The 25,281-nt window shown below is 40.1% G+C and overlaps 1 protein-coding gene across 1 annotated transcript; it reads right to left on the bottom strand.

Annotated features, from left to right (window-relative positions):
* Positions 1 to 782: 782 nt before the first annotated feature.
* LOC142962877 (LIM domain-binding protein 2-like) lies at positions 783 to 21,833 on the bottom strand (the record flags this gene model as incomplete). Its single annotated transcript, XM_076103559.1, has 2 exons — positions 21,586 to 21,833; positions 783 to 885 (listed from the first exon to the last, which is right to left on the bottom strand). Coding segments are annotated over exons 1-2 (235 nt in total), but the record flags the coding sequence as incomplete, so codon positions are not given.
* Between the last annotated feature and the right edge of the window lie 3,448 nt (positions 21,834 to 25,281).

Here is a 25,281-nt window from a genome sequence, read left to right on the forward strand (position 1 = left end):
ACGTGGGCATATTACCAGGTGGCAACTGCTGGTTTAAGAAAACGAGATACCAGAATGTATAAAATATAAACATAATACAACAAATTACTGTATGACAGGTGCGTTGGAGGGCAGTGCGACAGTGCCGATCTGTGATCCGTACGGACGTGAAGCACGGATTAATTACACAGGTTAACGTTAACCATCACAGTGTGCAATAAAGTTTTACTGACGATCGCTATCCGCCAATATTCAGTCAAATATGTGATCAGGACATCAGCAATTATGCTTTACTGGTCGTCTATCTCTGATAATGTTACAATGTAAACAATCAATCTGTGTTCAAACGAAGGATCCATTCAGTTACATTAGGATGCGTTCAGGCTCTGCTCAGTGAAAATGAGTATTGGGTGAAGATAAATCATAATGTTATTAAGATGTGTTCACATGTAATATCGTAAAATGCAGTATTGTTGAGAAACTTGAATAAATCCAGTTGTTTGAATTGATGAGGAAAAAAACAGTATCGGTGACTACAAGAAGTTAAAAGGACAACATTTACAATTTTGATGGTTTACTGCCTTAAGAGCGGTTGAAATGATTTTTTAGACGGTGGCAAAGAAAAATTGTCTGGAGCCTTGTAGACCAGCTGCTATGATCAAACAACAATATGGACCAGCACTGATCTGCAATCAGTATCGGCGGCAAAATAAACGTGATCAGGGATCTCTAAAAGTTATATTTGCTCCCTTTTCTTTCTTTTGTGCTGATCCGATCCGTTGACTTGGACTAATTGCACTTACTGTATCTCTTTGGTCCATCTTCGAGGCAGAAGGAGAGTGTGAGGGTGGCATCCTCCTCAAAAAACTCTGTAGCGAAGGCGTCCCACCACAAACTGTCACTTTCCTGTTAAAGGACAAAAAGAACACTACAGTTAGACAGAGGCAGGACTTCCTCAGGGTTAATCGACACTGTGTTTCTCTAAAGAATAATTATCTTTAGTTCATCAATATATGTAAAAACATGTCACTTCAGGTACCCCTCTGTCCTCTCAAAGGACAATGGGTTGTGTCAGTTTGGTATGAAAATATTCATATTATTTAATAACTCGGTGAATTTCCTTCATCCAGGTTGTTGCTCTTGCGCTGCTGCATTTTTACATAAATTCAATATTGATTCATTCTGATAAGTCAAAGATGTTGTGTCCATGCATGCCTCTCTATGAGACAAGATAAATAAGATTTGTTTTTTATATACGAAGCCAGCAGTGCAGGAGGGCAAGTATTTCCTTTATTGTAGATCGGCTCGTTTTGGGGGGGGGGGGGGGGGGGGGTCATTAAAAGGAATTTTATGAGCTTTATTTAAATCACTGTTCTTACATTTGAGTCTACAAAAAGGTTCAAGTATGAACTGTAAAACAGTCAAATACATTACATGCGTAAAATAAATGATGACAGGCCCATAAAAAGACATCACTACATGGAAGGATAAGAACTAAAAGCTGACAGCTACAAAAAGAGATAAAAAGCATTTCAAAATGAGTCTATAAATCAGGTTCAAAAACGTGATCTCAATGCTGGCTGCTGGCCTGAGCCTATACGGGTCGATGTAAAGCCAAAGCCTGGCAACCTTTACTTTTCTTAAGCCTGGACTTTGGGAGAGCCCTGCCTCGGGCTCCTACAAGTCTGAATTACAAGCTGAGGTCCAACAGCTTTATTATTCACTGCTGCTTCTACTTTCCACAGCAGGTGATGATACCTTCAACTTGTACCTTCAAAAGAGCTATTCACATAGTCGTAGTAGTTGTTGTAACACCAGCAGCTATTAATAGCTTTAGTGGCAAATAAACAGTGGTAGAAATAGTAAGAATATTAACACTATAGTTTTAGTAGTAATTGTAGCAGTATCAGTGGTAATAACGGTAGACATAGAAGTACTAGTAGTTATACAGATCTACAGAAGCAGTAGTCAGTGTACACTCTATGAGGAAACTCATGTAAATCTCTTTGGCCTGAAATGATTCCTCTAACAGCCGTTTACCCTCCTCCTCCTCCTCCTCCTCCTCCTCCTCCTCCTCCCAAAAAACCCCAGATCATGTTGGCCGGACGACCCCCTCTCCTCCCCTGCCCTCGCCCCTCCACCCGCCGACGTTGGACTGATGCTAATTTCCTCTGACACGTTATGACAGATCACTGCGTTTCATTCCAGGCCGAGGGATGGCAAGCACTTTCCAGATGCTGACAATTAGCGTTGTCACCATCGAGCAGCGTCAAGCCCGATAAGCAGCGACCGGGGCGGCCTCGCAGGTCAGCGTGTCTCCAACGCGGCGAGTCTGATGCAAAGAGGAAGCGATGTGGTCAGGAGGACGTAAACCTGGACCTTCATCCAGCTGCTCAATCAATAGGTGATCGTGAGTAAGTGTGGAGGTCCTTTGGATGGCAAACCAATCAGCTGAACTGTGAACTACAGACTGAACTGAGACAGAGGAGTTTTAACAAGTATGAGGCTAATGGAAGATTTGTCCAAGTCTAAGTCCAAGTTATCATTTATTTATTTATTCTATCAATGTCCAAATAGACATCATCCCCATCGATGATTCGGAAACAACAAGAGACATCCTTCTTCGAAGACAGGCTGCAACCGACGATTATTTCCATAATCAATTAATCTCACAACCGTCTTTTTGATTAATCGTTTAATCATTTGGTCTATAAACTGCTTAAAAAAAATGTGAAAAATGCCAATCACAATTTCTCAGAGCCCAAGATGTCAAATTGCTTGTTTCCTTCAACCGACTCTCCAAAACCCCAAATGTTTGTCAATGAACAATAATGAAAAAACAGAAGGAAGCAGCCAATCCTCAAATGTTTGGCCTTTTCTCTTCATTAATTAATTAATTAATTAAACAAATTGTTGTTGATTGAATTAAACTGAACACTATTTCACGCAAATATTTGTAAAAAATAAAATAAAATCAACAACAATAAGGAAGTTATGGTAGCAGTTCTGGCCTTTCATATTTGGAAAGTTGACTACCCTTTTCCCTTCAGCAACTTCAGCACCATACCACTTATCCAAATGTGTCAATGGTGCAAGTTTCATCAAAAACTGGGCCGACTGTGTCAAAAACATCATATATTGTTATGAAAATGTTGACCAGTAATGACAGCACCCCCATTAGGTCAATCAGTGTACTGTGTGGAAACGTGCTACGCTTTCTCCGTGTATGCAAATGTATCACTGGCCAGCTGTCCGCTGGGAACGGACTGCATGAGCTGCCGTGTGTCTGTGTGTGTGTGTGTGTGTGTGTCTGTGTGTGTGTGTTTGACTTTAACTGTGTCATACTGTGAGAATCAGCTGGTGTGAACTACCAGCATGTGTGTGGTGTCTGTTTTATATGAATACATCTATTTCAGAAGAGACTGACGGAGAAGGAAAAAATAGACAGAAATTGAAACGGACTGACTTCGGTGCTACTCGTCATTCAGATGGAGTTCAACCCATAATCCACCACCAGGAGGGGGCGGGACCTCCTGGGATTGACAGTCAAATGAAGGGTCAACAAGACTCTCTCTATCTCTATCTCTATACTGTATATACACACATACACACACACACACACACACACACACACATAGCAGATCTTTGCGATCTCACTGTGCAACTATGACCCTGTTCGTGCAGCTGATTTCTATAACTCCTTGAATACATTTTAATGACACAAGAAAAACATAACAAAGAGATCAAAATAAGTGTCTGTATTTATCATAAATTATAAAGTTGGCGTTGTGTTTTTCTGATTACAGATCAAACAACACGTAAGTCCATCTCTCAATGGTTTCTGTTTGTTACTTTAACTTTAAAAACTCTTGAATGAATTGAATACATATGTGGTGCCCTATAGCGAGTATCACAAGTGTAACGTTAATTCACATGGGATTTACTCACAATAATCTACAGTGGCATGTTCCCTGTGATTTATTTATTCTATAGCAATCCTAACTGATTGATGGTCTAACTAACTGGTTAACAAAATGCTGTACACACCGACAAGAGGGAAGAAAACAAAAAGACAAAAAACATTACCATCATTTCATATCCTAGTTTGAAATTAAGTAGCAAAACGACAACATAGAGGTCAAATAAACTAAACATAGAATGCAGCTTTTAACAGACGTAGCTCATCAACGGGAGTAATTTAAACATTATGTACCGAAGCTACTTCGACGGTCTCTTTTCAACACAAAATAAAAGCTCCAACGTACATTCCACAGAGGACAATTGTTTACATTACAATACGTATGGAATTTAATAAAAATAAAAGCATCAACATCCTTAAGTATGCTTGTCAAAAATATAGGTTATTTACATGTGTTTTAATGTAATTAGTTTTAGGTCTATGGCAATTGAAAGTAAATCCAGTAGCCTATTCTGAAGTATACAATTTTCAGGTTTTTGTTCTTCACTTAAGTATTTCCATCTTACTTTATAATTCCACTCCCCTACATCTTAGAAGGAAATATTTGAGTTTTTACTCCTCTACATTTATCAATGTACTGTGCAAGTTCAAACATACGGATTATCACAAGTATCCTTGAAGTTCACCAGTTACATTTCTTTCACGGTGCCAAGCACCAAACCTTCCAACTGAACTTCCCCTGCTGCTAAAACAGGTTAGGGGATTTCATGAGGAAGCGCGATCCACATTTTGACATAATCTGCCTTGATTTAGTGTTGGAGATACATTTTTCGAGTGCTGCTGTCATCCTGAGGGCCCCCATCACTCTGTCTTAAAGACTCCTCAGTAAGCTTCCTCTTACTGTTTTAATGAAAAGTGTTTTACTTAAGCTCCCACTTCTCTTCTTTTACAGAATGCTGTCTTCCTTAAAATCCCTTATTCAGTTTTACAGAAGAGGGTTAGTTAACCTCCCCACATTCAGATTTAAGCAGTGTTTCACCCACATAGACTTTAAAAATGTGGTTTCATTATTAGACTCAGTGTTAGTATTATGTCCATTTCTCTCTCTCTCTCTCTGTGCCCTTCTCACACTGTTTTCAAGCATTTTCCTGAAACTGAACCATTTTTTTCAAAATAATATGTTCTGCTCTGTATCAATATAGTTCATTTTGTCAGTCTAATGATATCTGGCTCAGGCAGGGTCCAAACGTATGACATGCTTTGGTTAAACCCACCCAGACAACAGAGAAATCTAAAAATAACAACCACATTTCATGCAACATGAACAGCACTTCATTTTACCACAATAAAACAAATGGCACTTGACAGTTTCATTGCTCTCCTCCATATCACTTATTTTGTAAATTAAATATGCATTTAGTAGCGCTAGCTAATAAAGTTAAATGTTCCTGTAGAACTTTTCCATTATATGCAAGCGATGCTCTATTTAGAATCAGTAACCATTAATCCTCCAAACTGGAGCTTTGGGCAGCTTTTTGGCCATAGTCTCGCCAAGTTGTAAAAATGTGGCTGGCTGAGCCGTGGACCGGCTACGTTTGGCTCGGATCTAAAGACAGAGGAGAAGCTGGATCGGAGCCAGACGGGCCGGAGAACGGCTAAAGCCTGGCCAGTGGACACGAGCCATGCGAATCCTCTGGCTGAAGCTGAACAAGCCACACTGAAGCCTCGTGGTGCTGCGGATGTGGTCTTCAATTTCAATCCCTCGACTACCGCAGGATATGTTAGGAGCTCTGCTTTTATTCTGTCATTGGTAGCAGGTTATAAAACTGTAAATGAGACATATTTACTATAAAAAAAGAAAAATCCTCCAATATCCTATGAGTCTTTTTTTGTTCTATCTCTGCCCGTCTCTCTTTGTGTCCACCTCCCTCTCTCTGTGTCTGTCTCCCATCCTCTCTGCAGCTGCTCGCTGACAGACAACGTCCTGCCTTCATTTACGCCCGCGGACTCTCTGACGAACCACGTGGCGTGACGATGTTTGTTGTCAAATGCTACAAATCAGGCCGCCTCCGAGGGACCCGAGGTGAACGGACATGGCCGCAGCCGTGACGGCCGTCAGCCGATAAGGCTCTATTGATTCAAACGGATCGCACCCCATCTGAGGGGGATTTATCAATGTGTCAATTGCCCACTAGCCAACCACAAATCACCAGTGCTGGCCAGACTCGGGGGATTTACAGGAAATCCAGAGGATTGGAGGGACAGCATAGGGAGGATCCTCAATAAATAGCAACAGGGCTGAGGGGTTAAGTCGTCGCATATATAAATGTTCATACCGGATGGAGACGCAGATGGCACAATGTGGCAATAGACAGAGAGGTTTTACTGTAAAAACACACAGCGCCCCATTGTACCATCTCTATCCATCGATACAACCCTTTGTACTGTACACGTGCACCTATACACAAATAAACCCATGCTGTGCACACATTTCTATATTGCGTGCATTCACACAGCCACATAAAAGAAGACCACCCTTTTCTTCCCTCACTCTATCTTCTCTAACAGTCCATAAACCACTAACTCTATGTTTTACATTAAACATTTTTTTCCCAGAAAGCTTTTGTTCGTTTTTTTCCCCCCCGCTGTTGCTTCCAGCCTCTTGTGGCAGAAAAGCCTCCAAGAGTGTAGGCGTGTCTGGGGCCTGACCTTGGAGAATTACCAATGTCTGAAACCCCATTCAGCTCCTGAATAGCATGGAGCCCGGCTGACTGGTGGGCCAAGGAAGTTGTACTGTTGTCAGAGATTCAAACAGCTTCAGGTTATTGGGGAGCATAACAACTTAACAGAACCATACACTCTCAAGATGTTTGAAAAGGATCTTTAGCAAGGTAGCTTTTGTTTGGTGAAGGCCATTGAGAGATGCCACACTTTAGATAAAAGTAAAGAAGTCAGCATACAATGTGCTTGTCGGACCTTGTAACGGTGCCTGAAACGCCCTCCATCCACACCTCACAGACGTTGTAATTGGGGGTTAGCGTACGACAATTTTTGCAACTGACAACCAAACAATCATGGCGACTTTACGCAAGGATTGGCCAGATATGCAGATTTTTCTTCTTCACACAACTGCTTCTATAATAATAATAATAAATGTTTTTGAGAGAGAGAGTCACAGTTCTTGTGCACAACCTTGATTATTTTAATTTTTGTGGCAGCACTTTGACATTTTTAGAGTCAATATTAATTAAAAAGTAATTGAAATTTAAATGAAAATATATTAAAAACCTGTTTTGTATTCAATTCAGTTGCTAAAACAATAACTGTATTCATAGGTAAGTCGACAGATGGATTTTTAATCAGACAACGATTTTGATGATTGATCATTTTAAGTTACTGAGACTTCCAAATGAATTTGGGTATAAAATGTAACTAACAGATATCACCATGAAACTTCCCCAGGTGATATAGATAGACAAATAGACAAAGTAGTAAAATAAAAACCTAAATGTGAATTCTGGAAGTTCTCTTCCCACTAGTCTGACAGAAGTAATTATAATAGTAAAAAGTAAAGTGAAATCTCAAAATTGACCAGTGGATGAAAGACAGTGTTTTTGCTACGTCAGCTGCTGTTTTACATCTTTATAAACTGAATATTTTTGAGGTTTGGACTGTTGGTCTGACAAAAAAAAACAATTTGATGATGCCAAGTTGGGTTCTGGGACTTTCTTTTGTTTTTTTCCATTCTTTTCGGAGAATTAGAATCAAACAAATAATCAGTTCCTTAAAAATGCTTGTTTTCTTCTTTTCTCTCACTGCAGTATGAAATCCCCAGACTAAGACTTAACCACACATGCAGGTGCTGTTTCTATTTAGGGGTCCTTAGGATGACAAAGTACAAGAACCACTCCTTTAGACTACATAGACAACACCACTTTAATCATGTCAGACTCAGTGCACACTAATGTTTCTGCACAGGTTTACCCTCTTGGGTCTTAAGTGTTTTTATATAATGCAAACTTCACATGTTGCTGCATTTGGCCACCTTACAGCCACCAGCCAAGCATTATGCAAATGAGGAGAAATGAATGCAGCACGGGGGGGAAAAAGTCATTGCCCTTGAACAGCCAGTGCACATTCACCGGGAATGAACTTTCTCATATAAATTAAGTCAGAGAGGAAGTTCCCACATTTAATTGCATGGCTGCCAATTTACTTAGGCATCGTTACCATTCCCCCTCTTTCTTTTGTGTCAGAAGATACAAGCAGTAGTCGGAGACCACCGTTTGTGTTTCAATATAGATTTAAGGTCGAGGTTAATACGCAGAAGTTGTTTGTCTGCTGTTTTTAATGCAGGAAACCTGCACAAAAGGAGCTGCTGCGAGGATGCATCCAGCACCACTGGCTTTCACCCAGAAGGTCGCAGGATTTATCCCCACAACAGCAATAATATCATTGTCCTGCTGAAGTGCCCTTGATCAATACACACACACTGACTGACAAGTGGGACTTGCTGAGGGTTTCCGCTAAATTCCTATAAAAAAAAGTGAATTTCAGCAGAACTTTTTTGTGACCCCGTTAGAAAGATAGATAACTAACTCACGACCTCATCAAGGGTTACATGTTCCTATGAGGTGTGAGCACTTCAAGCAAGCACAGAGTGTTTTTTATAACCTTTCAAATTGTTTGGTTTGAGTATTTTTGGGGGATAAATATCCTTTTATGGAGCAGAATAACGTTTTTTCTTTAACTTCATCTGGCGACCCCCTCAGATTTGTCTTGTGACCCCATCGAGGGGTCCCAACCTCCAGCTTGGGAAACACTGGATTAGAGAATTTGCGGCTTTACGCCGTTTCATACGATTGTGAATTCAATATCTTTGGGTTTTGGACTAATCGGCCTATTTTAAGATATCACTTTGGAAATCTCTTTTACAATATGGGACCTTTAACCGTTTAATGTGTAAAACGATTAAAGGTCCCATTCTGTAAAATGTGAGCTTTCCACGTCTTTTTTATTATAAAGCAGGTCTGAGTGCTATATAAATACTGTGTAAGTATTAAACGTTCAATCCATAGAGAAATACACAAAGCCTTTACACAGAAGCTGTGCCTTTTAATGAGCCGTCAGGATTTCCTTACAGTTGTGATAAAACTATGTCATATATAGAGACCGTTTAACAGTTTCAGCTCTAGTTTATTTCCTGTTGCAGTGCATGAGAATGGCTGCCTTCTAAATCCCAGATTTATATGATATTTTGTACACTAAAACAGAACGTGAGATTTTTTAGCATCTCTGAAAACCTTAGTGTGAAACCAATAGTACAGTATGTAAACGCTGGACACTACGTTGGCATAAATATCCCACAATGCAATGCGTAGGTGATGACAACGTTCATAAGTGACAATAGCGGGCAGCTCTGTACCGTCAGTTCAATATAAGTGTAAGTGTAAGATTTCACTTCACTCAGCGTTACATAGTTTTAAACTTTTAACAGACTTTAATGATGATTCTATGATATGGCTCGTAGCAAGTGACAAGGTAACAAACTACCGTTTATTCAAACAAAAGTATGTTGAACGAGAGTACGCATTTTGAATATGAAGTACTAGGTTTTTTGAACATTAAAGCATGTATGAACATGTTCTAGTAGAAACCAAATTCACAAGCGTGAACCTAGAAATGAGCACTGTCTCCTTTAAATAAATAATCAAAATAAAAAAATCACCCAACCATTAGTTCCAGCTCTGCATGTAAAAAAAACCTGAAATGTGTACAGATTCACCAAAAACCCAAGCAGCTCACCTCAATGAAGACAAACAAGAAGAAGTCAATATGCACCAGCTGACACACAATCAGGACACCGTGTTAAGTGACAACAAACATCAATAAGGATGAAAATAATAAAACAACAACAAAATGCATGAACGATAAAGCCGGGAAGTCAAATTATTTACAGCACCCATGAGAAATTAAAACCAAAAGCAAGGCGAGGATTCCGGCTGTGACTTGGACACAATAACACTGTTCTACCCCTCCAGCCTGTATTCCCCACTGCTGAGCTATTTAGACCAGTAAACAATCAACACACCGCCAAACAAAAAAAACTCAATCAATACCGGATTCATCACATCCTCAGATATTGTTCAGTTTAAGTGAATGTGCTCTGTTGTAATGCCAGTTAGCTCCTCCTGTAAACACATATTCACCTGTTGCTCACTAGTGTGATCTTCTGTATGTGACCACCATGGCTTCCTCAGTGCTACACAATACTTGCATGAAATGTAATTAGTTCTGAAGAATTTTAAACTGTGAAATGAGACATGAAACATGTAGAGTGAATAGATTATTTGTAATCTATTCATAAACCGGTTGGGGTAAAAGAAAAAAGTACGATAGAAAAATGTAATACTATTCCTTTTAATGTACATAGATATATATAATTATTATAATTATGTGTATTGTGAGGTCTTATGTCAAGGAATGTTCTGCTTTCGTAAAAATGTCATTACATTCATAAATCTGTATTATTTAATGATGAAGCTGTTTATTTTTGACTCAACTGATAACCTTTTACAATCTTTTGATGTTTTTTTCCCCCTATTGTCACAATAACTATAATAATAACTACAATTCTCGACTAATAATAACATTTCATTTTGATGTGTCAAATTTGCTGCAGTGCTGTCTTGAACTGTAATGCGTCGCATTGTTCACTGTTGTGTTAAAGGCTGGGCCCTGCAAAGATATACTGACTGAAGAGCACAATCTGTGTATGCGGCTGAGCTCATCATGTCATATATAATAGATTAGATTCTAGTCGGATGTTTGCTGAGACCAGAGGTCTGGCTCCGCTACAATGCAATGCCCCCAGAGCCGTTCAGTGTCTTGCTCAATGACACTTCAGTAGAGCAGGAGTTTGGCTACTTCTGGCTAATTGTTGGTTGATATTCATGGGCGCTGAAGGAGAACAAGCGTGCACAGAAAGTGTTTTCTGACTAAATTAAAACAGTCCAGGCTCGTAATATTCTGTAGTCCGTTCCCGATATATTCAGAATAGTTCACTTCAGAGGAAAAGCAGTAAACTACATCAGAGTCAAACAGCTGATCAGCAAAAGTGATGAAACAGCCAGAAACGAGCAGCGGCTGGCTCCTGGTGTAACTAAACCTGAAGAGCAGTGCGTCTCTCCCGGGTTCACTGAATCTGGTGCTGAACTGATGAAATATTACGATATGTTTACACAGCACAAGTTACTCTGCTTTCTACGAGCTAAGTGGCATCCAAAACGCCAATATATGTTAAAAGACTAAAGTAAATCTACTTCTTCAGAGTTTTTTTTTCCGCAGTATTCCAATACGACTACAAAGGAAAATTCTAGGATGACGTACTATTAGGACAGTGACTGAAAAATTACAATATTGTTGACAAAAATGTTCCTGCACCTCAGTAGTTTTTCCTTACTTCAGTTAGACACAAACAAACAGAAGTATGAGGAAGATACATCCCAGCAAAAACAGATAATGGCTAAAACATTGCTGAAAGTAAAAAAACAACGAAGTGGGTCGGAAGCAGACAAATCTTGGAAATGGTTTTGGAAAAAAAAGAAAAAAGAATGAAGAACTCAAAACTTGGCTGTTCTCCCTAGAGGACGCTTCACCAAATTTGCATACTGTGTGTTGGGATTCAGGTGGACGATGGATGGGTCAATAAAACGTTGGGAGACACAAATTCATTTCCTATTTCCTCTCACAGTCAATGTTGGTTTCTTTAAATCATTGCTGCAGTCGTGACCACAATCTTTTCCTAAATCTTACCAAGTAGGTCTGTGCCTAAACTTGTCTAAACCAAATGTGTAATTTTGAAGACTCATCCAGAAGAGAGAGAGCTGCAGTAAACATTTAGGAACAGCTACTGTTTTAAACGGCAGCTTCATCCATTGTGTTTTGTATCTTAGGATACAAAGAAGCTAGTTTCAAAAAGTGAAAACCATCCTCAAGGCCGATCTCAGCGTCTTATTCAAAGACCCTTCAACACACACCGGCTGCAGCAGAGATCCAACCGTGACCTTTATGTTTCAGGACGGACCCTCTGACCACGTCGGGGGGGGACAACAACAGGACATACATGGACTACAGGCCCCGTCTGTCTCCCGTGTTATCTGAGCGACAGTGCAGCCTGGAAGGAACCAGGGGAAAGGGCCAGGAAAAAGGTGGGTCTATTGTCCGGGCATCCTGCTGGATCAGACCGGCGCTCATTGTTTCACCAGAGGCCTTGTTTTTTTGTCTTCCTAAGACTTTCTGGGAACATCCTCTCAGAGCATCACATGTACAGTGTGACATCACTGGACCAACAAATGAGTCTATTGTGTAAATGTGTCACGTTAAATATATACATTGGAGAGGATCATATCCAAACCTGTTTATGTATCTTTTTAATATCTCAACTGTCAAGTATATGTGTTTATTTGCCATCCTTTAATTATTATTATTACTTTTATCACCAGCTGCGACGGCGACGCCAGTATTGCTTTCACCTTGCGAGTCTGTGAGTGTTTATATTTCTGTCTGTTGGACGGATTTTATCACCGCAGCAGCGGCGCAACCATGTAAGAGGCAGTCAAACTTTACAGGGGTGTAGTTGACATCACAATGAAGGCTGAGTTCGAAGATGGAAGTGGTCCGAGCAAAGCCGGCGAAATTTGCCACGTTGTTATTCGACATGTTATTGTTATGAAAATCTAAATTATAGCTGCTTTAAAGACATTGTTTTTTTTAATTGAGTGGATGACAGGCTTCAGCATGTAGCATGCTATTGTTGTGACGGTATGTCTTCGATATGTCTGGCCTGAGTCTCTCTTGTTATTTGTCACTTCTGTATGGGCGACCGGACATGTTTCCCCTTAGGCGAATAATAAAGTTATCCAAATATCTATCACTGTGGTCTGTAGAAGCAGATATTAATTACTGTCACCAATAACTTGGAGTAAGACTGAAAACTGTTTAACTGTGCTGTTGAATTGTACGTTAATATGTAAAGAATATTCAGTTTTGTAGACTGAATTTGCCTCAAAACACGAAAGACTGCATTTCATATATGATTTTTGTCCTTTCTGTGTCTATTCAGTGATTTTACACCAAAGAGCAGCGTTATAATGAATTAAATAATAAACAGGCAAAAGGCATTCAGCTGACTTAACAGTAATGACTACACTTATCTTCGGATAAGGTGACTTTTTTTCCTCCATCAGTCTGTCCGCTCACCTTTTAGCAGCATTATTCCTTATTTTGGAGAGGGGGGGGGGGGGGGATAATAAGGGAAGCAGAAGCTAATGTCATTCGGTCCTTTCGGAGACTGGCAGCATTATGAAAATATAAAATGTTTTTGCTGTTAATGTAAGAGCTCCGAGCAACGTTTTACGGGTCCACAACAGCAGATGTCTGTTCACTGTGAATCATAATGAAAACACATATCAGAGACAGAGAAATACATAATAACGCTGTTTAGTCAGTCAATAACAAATATATAGACTTATTTAGGGCTCCATTGTTTTGTTTTGTTGTTTGAGTGAGTGGGAAGGAGCTTCAATGATGTTTTTTGTTTGTATTTAAATGTATTTGATAATTGAATGGACTCTGGTAACATCAACACTGTCCGATTAATATCTTTAATCTATTAATTAATAAATTAGCTGTGAAGATTTGCTGTGTCACTGAGGCTGCTTTTAACAGAAAACAAGGATTAATATCTAAACATCTACAACAGAGGAAGACTCGCTGCCCTCTCCTACACAATTAACATGTGTTTTAATAATTGTTTAATTGATTTTAAAGCCTTTTGTTCAGTTTTGCATCATTAAAAACTCAGTCGTGACACATGAGAAGCCTTTCCAGTGATACCTGCAGTGGCTTGTTTTCCCTGATGGTAGATAAATCCAACAGTAATGGTTCAGATAAGGGCAGCGCGATACACCTTTCTGGTAATTACTCTCGTTTCACACACGCACACTGTAAAAAATGTCTCTGTAAACCAAGAATTTAAACGTCTTAGGTTCTGTGGAAATGTTTCTCAGTCTGGTAAAAGTTTAATGAAAAAGATTTTTTGTCAATTGACTAATTGATTATTCAACTACAAACTACAGCCTCAACATCTTATATTTATTAATCATATATGTTTATGAATGGTTGGGTACTTAAATGAAGCGGTGTTGTTGTAACAATTAACTCGTGTTTGTATTTGTTCGACACCTTTATGTCATTTATGGGGGAATTTGAATAGTTTTGTGTTGTTACTGAAGTAGTTGTGTTGTATTAAGACTTCCCTGCTCTCATGAATATATTAATGTTTTGTTTGGACATCTTTTAATGTGTGGACCGGCAAAAGATTAGTTGTTGTTGCTATGTCGAGGCTAATGGTGATCCACTAAAATAAGCAATAAACATGCCCGTCTCTTTTGCGTCCTTCGTTTGGAATTTGAGCTGAGCAAATAGATCGGTTTTAACATGAAATCCTGGGTTTTCCAGCCTCTCAGCTGTTAAAGGAACAGTTCACCCTAAAATCAAACATACATGTTCCCTCTTACCTTTAGTGCGATACATCAATCTTGATTGTTTTGGTGTGAGTTGCCGTAGAGATGTCTGCCTTCTCTCTAATAAAATGGGACTTGATGGCACTCGGCTTGTAGTGCTCAAAGCGCCAAAAAAAATACATCTTGGAAGGAACTTAGGAACTTAGTTTCTACATGAAACTGTTCCCAATAAGGTTTGCGAATTATCTTGAGTAACCGGGTCATGATTTCTGGATGTAGAACATTGCTGTTGAGTTTTTCAAAATATATTTTTTTGCACAAGCCGAGTGCCATATAGTCTCGTCATATTGGAGAGGACAGACATCTCTACCGCCAATATCTCCAACACTCGCACCAAAAACAATCTACATCGATAAATAGAAGGGAAAATACGTGTTTTTGATTTTGTGGTGAACTCTCCATTTAAGATTGCTGCTTTTCTTCGTCTTATAAGATAGTAAACTGAATATCTGTCGGTCACACAAAACAAACTATTTCAAGACAATATCTTTTTTTAACAATATTTTGACACTTTACACACCAAACATCAATAATCTTCCGTCTAATCATTGATCAAAATCATTATTTGCGCTTCTAACGTCTTAAAAACTAAAAACTTCCTCTGCGTGTTCTCGGTGGCTCATCTTTAATCCTTCTCTGTGAACCATCCAGCTCAGTGCCAACTTGACCTGCACATCATAAGCCTATTCATGTCAATCTGACACGTCATGCTGATGGGAACAGATCCACTTTGCCCCTGACAGGAACAAGGGATTTCGCCATAATGAACACTCCAGTTCCTCCGGTTCCACAGTCGAGCCAATGAGTCAGGTATGTGGTCCCATTTTGAATAATGAGAATAAGACTAACTATGTTCAACAGACACAAGAATCCAGTGAATGGCCTGCCAATCACTGGTTACTGATTGCTTGTGTGTCCACTGAGGAAGAGTGTGACCATTAGACCCACCGTCAGCAGCAGCAGCAGCCCTGTGGGTGTTATTACAGCGCCTCCATTAAAATGCTTTTGTTTTGCTTCTGTTTCGCCCTCTGTGTTGTAGTTTTACTTACAGTGTTATTCTGTGTCGCCGCTCTCCTCTGCTGAATATTAATGCCGTCTATGCTAATGGCCTTACACCGGCTGAGGTCGACCAGGCTCCTCCTCTGAATGTTAATCCGCCGGCTCATTTGCATACGCTTAAGTGTCAAATTCCCCCACAAATCATCGCAGCTGCCTCCGTGCGGCGAGGGCCAGTGGCCCCCAGAGCGACAGCACAGAAACAATGTGGTCACGCCGTATGCGTGGCATCAAATCCACATCAAAGCCTGTTTAGATTGCCAGGTCACAGGGTTCACATTGTGTAAAATGAAGGTAATGGGATAGCAGTCAGCCCCGCTGCAGAAATACAGCCAGGCAGGTAATAAGTATGAATGGAGCAGGTAATAAGGTTGGGATAGAAACAGACCCCGAGTCATCACAGGAGCAGGACTGTTTAAGCTGCAGCACAGTTATCAGTTCAAAGGTGAAAGCTGATCTCAGGCAAGCGCGCAGTGCTTGTTGTGTCGTTGTTGTTGTTTTTTATTCCTTCTTATTTCTGAGTGCACGGCAGGTGAAAAAGTTGTTACTGAGAAGGAACAGAAATCAGCCCTTCAGCATGTTTTGAAGGAAGAGTTTCGCCTAAAAATAAAAAAGCTTTGTTAACGAGCCGAAAGCAGACAACATGAGATGATATTAGATAATATCTATTTGTGGAATTTGAATCAGATAAAACGTCGTCAGTGTGAACTACGACCCTCAAAGGGGGACGTTGTATCATCATCACTCTGTTCAGCTGGAACAATTAGTTAACCCACTGATTAAAGAATTAGACGACTATTTTGATAATCGATGAATAATTTAATCATCAATTAATCGTTAGTGTCTTTTAAAAGGCACAATTAATAGGATTTGTCGGCTGCGGTTTGTAAACATCAAATTCAAAGTTGGCCCCTCCTCCCCGGCTTAACGAGGGTTAGGATGCTCAGCAGCGAGAGAAAGCCAACCTCAGACTCACTCTCGTGTAGGAACGAGCTTCATTTCGCCTCGCTAGGTTTACGTTTCTAGCAGCGTTGTGTCCACCATTGTTGTAGGTTCCTCTTGGACGCTTACGATCTTTCACCTGGTTGTTTTCAGAGGGATTAGCACCCAGAGACGTCCTGAACACAGCAAAATAAAAAGTCATCACATGGGTCCTAAGTGATGATTGAGAGGGATACTTTTTGTATCGGTCTATATCTTGTCTTTTAAGGAATGAAACTCAACACATCCTCTGGTTGCAGCTTCTCCAATGCAAGCATTTTTTTATTCTGTTTTATATGATTTTAAACTGCATATCTTTGAGTTTCGGTCCGACCAAACAAGACCTTTGAGGACCTGATCACCTTGGATGCAAAGAAACTGGAATGGACATTTTTTCCCCTTTTCCTGAGATTTTGTTGACTAACCGATGAATTGATTAATTGAGGAAGCAGTTTGAGAAAGTAGATCAATCAACAGATTCATGGGTAATGACAATAATCATGTATTGCAGCCCTATAATACACTGCATGGCTCTCCTCCTACACCTCATAGCTCAAAGCAAACACTTCATGTTGGATGTGTGTACACCTCAAAGTAAACCACCAAACACCATAAAACAACCTCTCTAATGCACTGAACACCACCCGAATTGACTCTTACCTGTCTCTAATGGCACTGGAGCATCTGAGGGTGGATTCCCCCACCCCGGTAAAGTTCATCTCCCTGGCTTTTAAAATGGTTTAACAGATGCTGCAAACATTTCGAACTAAAAGTTCCAGTCCGTGCAACGATACTGTGTGTAAGACTTCAAATCAAAAGAGTTAAAACCAGAGTAGCATGTCTCTGTCTAATTCTAACAAGTTGTTATTTCACCCCCGCAGGATTCACTGCCTGCTCTGCTATAGATGTCACTTATACTCCTGCAGACTATATAGCTTCCTCTGGGGGTAAGAAAGTCTCCTCCAAGTGTCAAGTCCTTGAGTCCTGCACCTGCCAGTGCGAGCAGCAGTTGCACCACCAGCCAAGCAAATTCAAAAGCACACTCATGAATAAGACAAATGGAAAGAATTTCTACCAGAAGAGTGACTCCAGTCGACTCCTTCAACACTTTTCTAAAAGGTGGTGTCATACTGGGGCTTAGTCAGCTCCCCCGTTTTGAAAACTACTCGGAGCGAAAGGGAATGCAAACTATAGAGAGTCATTTTGCTTCGACGGCCTGCCAGCGAGCGCGATGTTAAGTACGCTCGGAGCCATTCTCATCCTCAACAATGGAAGTCCTTTCACGATGTTAAGCATCTTTACTTGGGTGATAATTCTGACAAGACGCTTGAAATCATTTCTGACTGGGATCAACAAAATATATAGCAACAAACCCAGGCAAAGAAAGGCTTTAATATGCCTCTTCACACTACAATCCAACAGAGGATTTAACACCGTTATATGTTCTTCGGATTTGTTTCATATACTTTCTGTCTTCTTGTGTCGTATGTGTAAAGTACCCCTGTTCATAATGACAGGTCTAAAATGATGTTAATGTTAAACAGCTCTCAGTTGATGTTGTTTTATCGCTTTGATAGCTCATGATTTTTCCAGATTTTATAAGAATTGCTTAATTAGCGCTATTTAATGTGTCAGCTGTAAGATATTGCCAAATACTATGGGTTTTCATTGTTGTTGATGTAGACAGTCCTTTACTTGCAGCATTATGATCCCAAATCCTAATTACATCTATTTGTACTTCTCTTATAGGAGTAGAGGTGTTACACCTCTCTGCATACATGAGTAACACCACTATGTAGGACACGTTTCTTTGACTGTGAATTACTTTTTTTGCAAACAAAAGTATTATGTTTAATGTATTTGTTAGTGCTTTATCAATATGATGAACATATACATTAATTAAATGTTTCCGTTTGTTACCTTCATCGAATTTACAAGCCCATTTTAGTGGCAAAGTGAAGGTGAAGTTCAGTACTTTTCAACACACTGAGTTTTCATAAAATCCGAAGTAAAGACAAGAAAGATTTTTGAATGATTTTGCTGTTATTATTTCCACATACAGCGGTGGGCTCTAGGGCAATGAAGCTAATGTCAACAAAACACAAAGGTAAAAGATCGTCACATAATTTAAAAACGGAGTTAATCAAACTGATACTTCGATAAAAGACCAGTTCATTGCTAGCTGTTTACATCAAACACAGAAGGATCTGCAACAGCTGCTCGCAGCAAAACCTTGATGAAATATTCAAGACAACAATCCACCAGGACAATTCAGCTATTTTCCTCTAATGGAATCCAGATTTTGGGCAAGAAACATTCCAAACTTCCTGTTTTTGTAACAAAAATCATCGTGACCCTGCGCTGATACCGACACGGTCTGAATGTGAGCTGAATGTTAAAGTCGTCTTGTAGGAGTTGGACTGAGCGGCAAGAGGCAGCAGAATGACCCCTTCAGGCTCGCATCATATCATTAAGGGACCAGCAGCTGACCTCGCTAAACAGGAAGTAAACCATCTGCTTCCCGAAGCATGTATATTTTTTCCACTTTTTGTTTCATCTGTTTTAGTTAGAAGCCTAGAGAGAAAAACTCTCAGTAGAGTTAGAAAGAGACATTTTCATTTTCTACATTGAGCTTTTTAAAGGCAGATTTCTATTACAATCTTGTCACCTTTCCCTGAAATTTTTTTTTTCACATGCAAAAGGTTTGTGTAAATTGATGGCTACAGTTTTGCATTCACGAGGATAATTGCTATATAATTTCGTTAAAAGCCTAAAACTGAGCCGTATGGCACATCTGGATGCAAACAAATTTCAAAAGCTGAAGCATTTATTTCCCGCTATAAGACACTACTTCTCCCTCATTATATTCGCCACCTGGATTTTAATCAAACAATGAGCACATCGCTAAAGAGACGACGTATTATACACTCCTTCCATTGAAGACGGAAGACGAGGAGGAGAATGAAGATGCTATGGACACTAACGGGTACAAAAAAATAATTATATTATTATGCAATTATATCATTTAGTCTCAGGAGATGGAGGTAATGGTTTAAACTGATTTGTGTCTACTTAACATTTGTGTGTTTTCACATCATGGAAGACATCCATGTGCTGTTTGTGCTGTATACATGTCCAGTGGTTCTGTCCTGTCATGCGTGTGTGTGTGTGTGTGTTTGTGCACATGCGAACACGTGCATGCATGCGTGTGAGTTCATGCATGTCCATGTGTGCGTGCGTGCTTGTGTGCGTGCATGGTGATTGCACTTGGTGTCTGGGTATGTGTGGAGCGGGTGTCGAGGTCCACTGGGGCTCGGACCACTCCGTATGAATAATGCATCAAACCGGGCCGTTGCATCTCAGCAACGTCGCCTTGGTCTGCTTAAAGTTGCAAGTTCCTCTTTAGGAAAGTCAGCATCATTGCTGCAGCAGCTCAGCTGGAGTCAGGCTCTAAAACCAGATTTCCTTTAAATGACTGCAACGATTTCATATGGACTCATGTAAATATGGTATATTTATCCACAACAAGTTAGTTTTCAATGTCTCAGAGGGAATCAAATTCCAGCCTTAAAGCATCCCGCAGCTGCCAGAACTCACATTATTTAAAGAATTAAATATAAACAAGAATGCATTTGTCGATTCATAGAGAATTAATTTAATTTAAAAGTGATTTTGTTTATGGTAAAAATAGCATTCACTGGTTTTCTTATTCTTCTGTGATAGTTAAGTGATTTTTTTTGTTTCTGGGCTGCAGGTCAGACAAAGCAAGACATTGTTTGAGGTCACCCACTCTGAGAACCTGTGATGGTCATTTGTTTTTTGCTATTTACTGATAATCTATTGACAAAATTATCAATTATTATTCAGAACCAATTGTTAGACTTATAATGAAAATAATCCCTAGTTGCAGCCCTAACATTTATAGTTGAACAAGTGAACAGTTAGGCTGCTAAAAGGTGCTTTTTATTGCATTTAGCTGCTTTCTATTGCCATAAACATGCGTCGCGAGGACAACTTGACATGTTGGATGAACTTCTTATCTGCAGATTTACACATTCGAGATCACAGAACAGATGCCGAAGACAGATGCTTGCTATGTAATTCACAGTGGGATCACCAAAGGTTTAGTCTGAATGACACTGTACACCAAACTCGCTGAGCGACCAACTAGTTGAAGCATCAGGAAACTGACATGAAATGAAGTCACACTCATGCAACTGTATCATAATCACCTTGCTTTGCAATCAGGGTCACTTTCATTGAGAAAACTTCCTCCACAGACACAGTGATGAATCATGAATCATGAATCATGAATCATGGCAGACATCAAACACTTCACCCCACAGTGGGCAAACTCTGCATTCATGTCGGTCTTGATCTGTTGCAGTTTTTAACCAAACACATATGCAAATATGTGTGTGGGGGGGGGGGGGGGGGGGGGGGGGGGGCGATATGTAAATATATGCAAATTATTTAAATGCACGTAAAACAGTTATACTTTGCTTTATGCAGCCTGGTAAGAGTTGAATAGTCTTTCAGACGCCCTTACTGTCTTATATTTGTAAATAACTTTCTCTATTAATATGTTTCACTGCCCAAAAACTGTTCATCTTAATCTGATCAGTTTTCAAATCTTATTTAAAATCTTTAAATTTCATATAATTGCGGTGCAGGTTCACCTGATGTATTACTTCAGGTGGATCACTCAACCCATATCAGACTCGGAGACACAAGTCATGCATTTTACATTTTAAACAACTTAAATAGCCACGTGAACGCATCTCCTCCATATCATCTTTTTTTACTTCGGGTGATGGTATTTCTTGCAGCGGTATTGTCTTCACACCGGAGCCTGTTTACTTTCACCTCAGGAATGTTTGGCACTTTTGCACCGCATCCACACCTCCTGATTGACAGACCGTAATCCCGACCCGAGCCTCTCTGTCTCTCTCTTCACTCTTTCTCCAGCCCCAACATCCCGTCCCTTCTCCCCGCACCGGACCTCCACAGCCCCGGATACCCTCCCACCGGTACCGCAGGAGCTATCCCTCCCGGTCGGCTCACCTCTGTGCGCGTCTGCAGCCGCTTGTTCATCTCGTAGATCCGATACTCGGGCTGGACCATGTAGGGCGCGTGTCTCCTGTAGAAGGGTCCGAACGGAGACGAGTAGAACGGGTCTTGGGTTGAGTTGGACATGGTGGCTCCTGGCAAGGCGCACGGTGCGATTTCAACATCCAGCGGGCACAGCAGCGCACATTGAAGCGCGATGCTCTCCGAAGACCCCCAGTAGGAAGCAGCCGCTGTCGAGTCTGAGCTGCACTCTGCAAGTTGGCCTGCCTAGTTCGCTGCTATAGCGTGGTGCTGGAGGAGGAGGAGGAGGAGGAGAGGAGCGGAGGAGGGGGAGGAACAGGAGAGGGGGGGCAGAATTGAAGGGGGAGGAGGGAAGTCGTTTCCTGTTCCCTCAAGACCTACACTCAGTTTTGCACTCTTGCTAAGTTCAAGTAAGATCTTTGTGTGCATGTGCATGAGGGGTTCTTTGTGTGGATTATGTTCTAAATCAATGCATTGTTTTAGTTTACTCACACAAGTATTTGTGCTGTAAGCATAAAGAAAGTCACATTAAGGTTTAGAATGAAAAACAAGAATGTTTTCTTAAATTCCTGGAAGAATCAACATCACATTCAACATATCGGAGGTTTTAATGATATGAAACACAAACTTGCCAAAACTGATCCCTGTAAAGTACAATGTTCAAATGGGTTCAAACTGTTCTGTTCCAGTGCCTGATATGAATTTATGGGCTAAACATATCGACTAGAATAACAACAATCTGTCTGCGGCATATCAGAAATATATGTTTTTTAAGAAAACGCATTGCAAATACTTAAAGATCTTTAATAACATATCATCTGGAAGATTGTCTTAAAAAGAAAAATGCAAAATCTTTCTGTTTTATGTCGAAATAAAAAAATAAAATTAATGTCTGTAAAAAGTTGAATATACTTCCTCCTGAGCCATAATCTAGACTCTGAGACTCAAAGACACAGTGAGTGACGAGAGCATGCTGAGCAGCACAGCTGACGAGTCTGCACTTATAAAAAAACGCCCATTTAATGTGTAGCATGACTTCATAATAGTGTATTGATCGTGTTCCCTGCTGTCGATGCTGCTAACGACAGAATCTCAGTACCTGGCTAGTTATGCACCAAGTGGCATAATTTGTGATTAAGGGAAGGGGGGGCTCGCTGCTTTGTCTGCTGCAGTGGGGAGTCTGCAATCCATAATGTCACTCTGACTGTTAACAAGTCAAAACATGCGAAACCCGCCAGATTTTTTCATTTAATTCAGTGACATGTGCACACTGGTAGGTCGATAATGGATGGTACTATGAAGCCACTGTGTGTTAGATTTGCAAATTTGAGATTTTACATTCAGTGGAACAGTAGTATCAAACATGACATTGTGACACAGCGGCGATGACGAACTTTCTGCGAGTAAATTTAGATACATTTTTAAAACAAGTGTTGATCATGGCCTGTTTAACACCCATTAAGGAGCCCTGGGTCAAAAGTTTGCAATTGAGCCCATATAAGCCCCACCTACCACATTGTGTGCATTTTCTATATATAATCACTCCCAAGTTCCCAAATAAATCAAGGAGAATCAGTATTCATATGCTAGAATATCAATACTTTTTAGTTTGTGGCTGATTAAACACAACTTTATTCGGAATATGCACCTCTCAAGGCTCTCTACGCTTCGTAATGTTACTCCTCCGCTGCTCGTTTTAGTCGTTACTGCAAAACCTCACCTCAGTGAGTCCTCGACTTGCTTTTTATACAGAATTTAATATAAAGATTAGTGAGTATGAATAATTTAGCCCGCTACATCGGTCTCAATGGCAACGGTACACAAATAACTGGTCGCCTGTCTGACCATCCAGCTACATTGATTTGAATGGGAATGTCCGTTTTACTACTATAGTACTAATATATATGAAGGCTATTTAGCCTGAGTCCATTATGGAATACTAACTAGAGGTGTAGATGTTGTCAATGTATACACTGGTATCTTCCTTTGTATACCATACTTGTCTTCATAACTTTTACCCTTGTGCATATTTAGCCACTATTTGATGGGGACTATTTACAACCGGTTCGGTATGTCAGGTGTGTTTGTATGCATTATGGGTAATTAAGATGGCGACTCTGCATTTATCAGAAGTCGGAGGAAGAGCCCGGTGATCGGAATGTTACGTAGTATTAAAGTCCTAATGGGAACAACTTGTGTGCGGATCTATTTGTGTCAACTCTCCACAATATAAACTTAAACAATACATGTTTTGAAATGAGCTGTTGACATCTGGTACACAATTTTAGCTGATGATGCAGGACCAGCTAGAGTTGATATTCTACTTTAGTGGTACAAGTTCCAAAACAAACTTGCAGTTAATCATATTATCAAAACCAAATGAGTGCATGCAGTGAATCAGTTGAGTTTCTTGTGACCTGATGTCACGGTCTTTCCAGAAAATAAAGTACTTTTGTCCCATTAAGGGAAGCATTTCCACCAGCAGTTTCGAAGTATATACTGGGTAGTTAGAAAGATCAGGCACCCTTTATGTCATATTATGCAAAGTAAAGAGCGCCAGCTACAGAAACTCATAAATTAATCAAAGATGTCAAAATACCTCCCACACAGTTTGATTGACAGGTGATCTCTGGAAAGGGAATCAAAGCTAAATGAAAATACACCTTGCATAGTTCAAACTGTTACACATTAATCACCATCAGAGGATGTAACATCGCGATAATCTGGATAACCATCAAACTATACTTTCTACTTCTGCTTCAGTTTGTGACTTCCTACATTTCCCAGAATGACTTGGTGGGCCCTCCGATGAGAACACTCCTGAGCTCGTTGAATCTGTGTTTTTAATTAGGTTGAAACAAGTTAATCCAGTAATGATCAGATTACGCATCATCAAATCTCACACATTGCCCACAATTGATTTTGATTTGATTTGAACGATCTTGTTGTTGAATGAACACGAACACCTTTTGAATGCATTTATTCAATCTAAGATCAGGAAATATCTGTTTCTGACAACACTCATGTTCTTAGTTTGCATACTATTTGCCTGAAATTGCAGTTTGCATAATATGACACATGGACACTGTGTGCAGACAGGCTGGCTCTAATTTATTTCACCAATTTTACACTATACGCCATGCAGCACGTGTCAATAACATCATTTACTGTGACAGTATGTGTCACTAACATGTTGAATTTCTGAACCAGACACACCAGAGTGCATTGGAAATATATATTTTTTTGGCACAGCGATTAAGATTTGCTCCATGTTCTCCTCCGTGACAGATTAGGCCGGGGCTGCAAAGTAACCACAAGAATCTAAAAATAAACAGACACTCAGACCAGCCGTAACGCTGCAACCAAATCTCACATTAACTGCCCGCACTGGGAATTAATGAACAGCATTTATGAAGTCTGACTTTTAATCCAAAATGGCTGAATGGGGAGAGGCAGTCTGAATCGAGTGAGATAAAAGTTGTAATCCAAATGCCTCAGGCATCCGGTCGGGTAATTAAAAAAAAGTTTGAAAAATCTATTAATAAACCTTTAATTAAAAACTACATTTTTAATATCTCAAGACCTTTTCAATTGACATTTCTAACAGGATTTGGTTGCTCGCCTGAAGCGCTTACCACTCGAGTGTGGCTGCAATACAGTACATTGAAG

The sequence above is a fragment of the Anarhichas minor genome, unplaced genomic scaffold, assembly GCF_050575085.1.
Source record: "Anarhichas minor isolate MPS153535 unplaced genomic scaffold, ASM5057508v1 ptg000028l, whole genome shotgun sequence".
Lineage (NCBI taxonomy): Eukaryota > Metazoa > Chordata > Actinopteri > Perciformes > Anarhichadidae > Anarhichas > Anarhichas minor.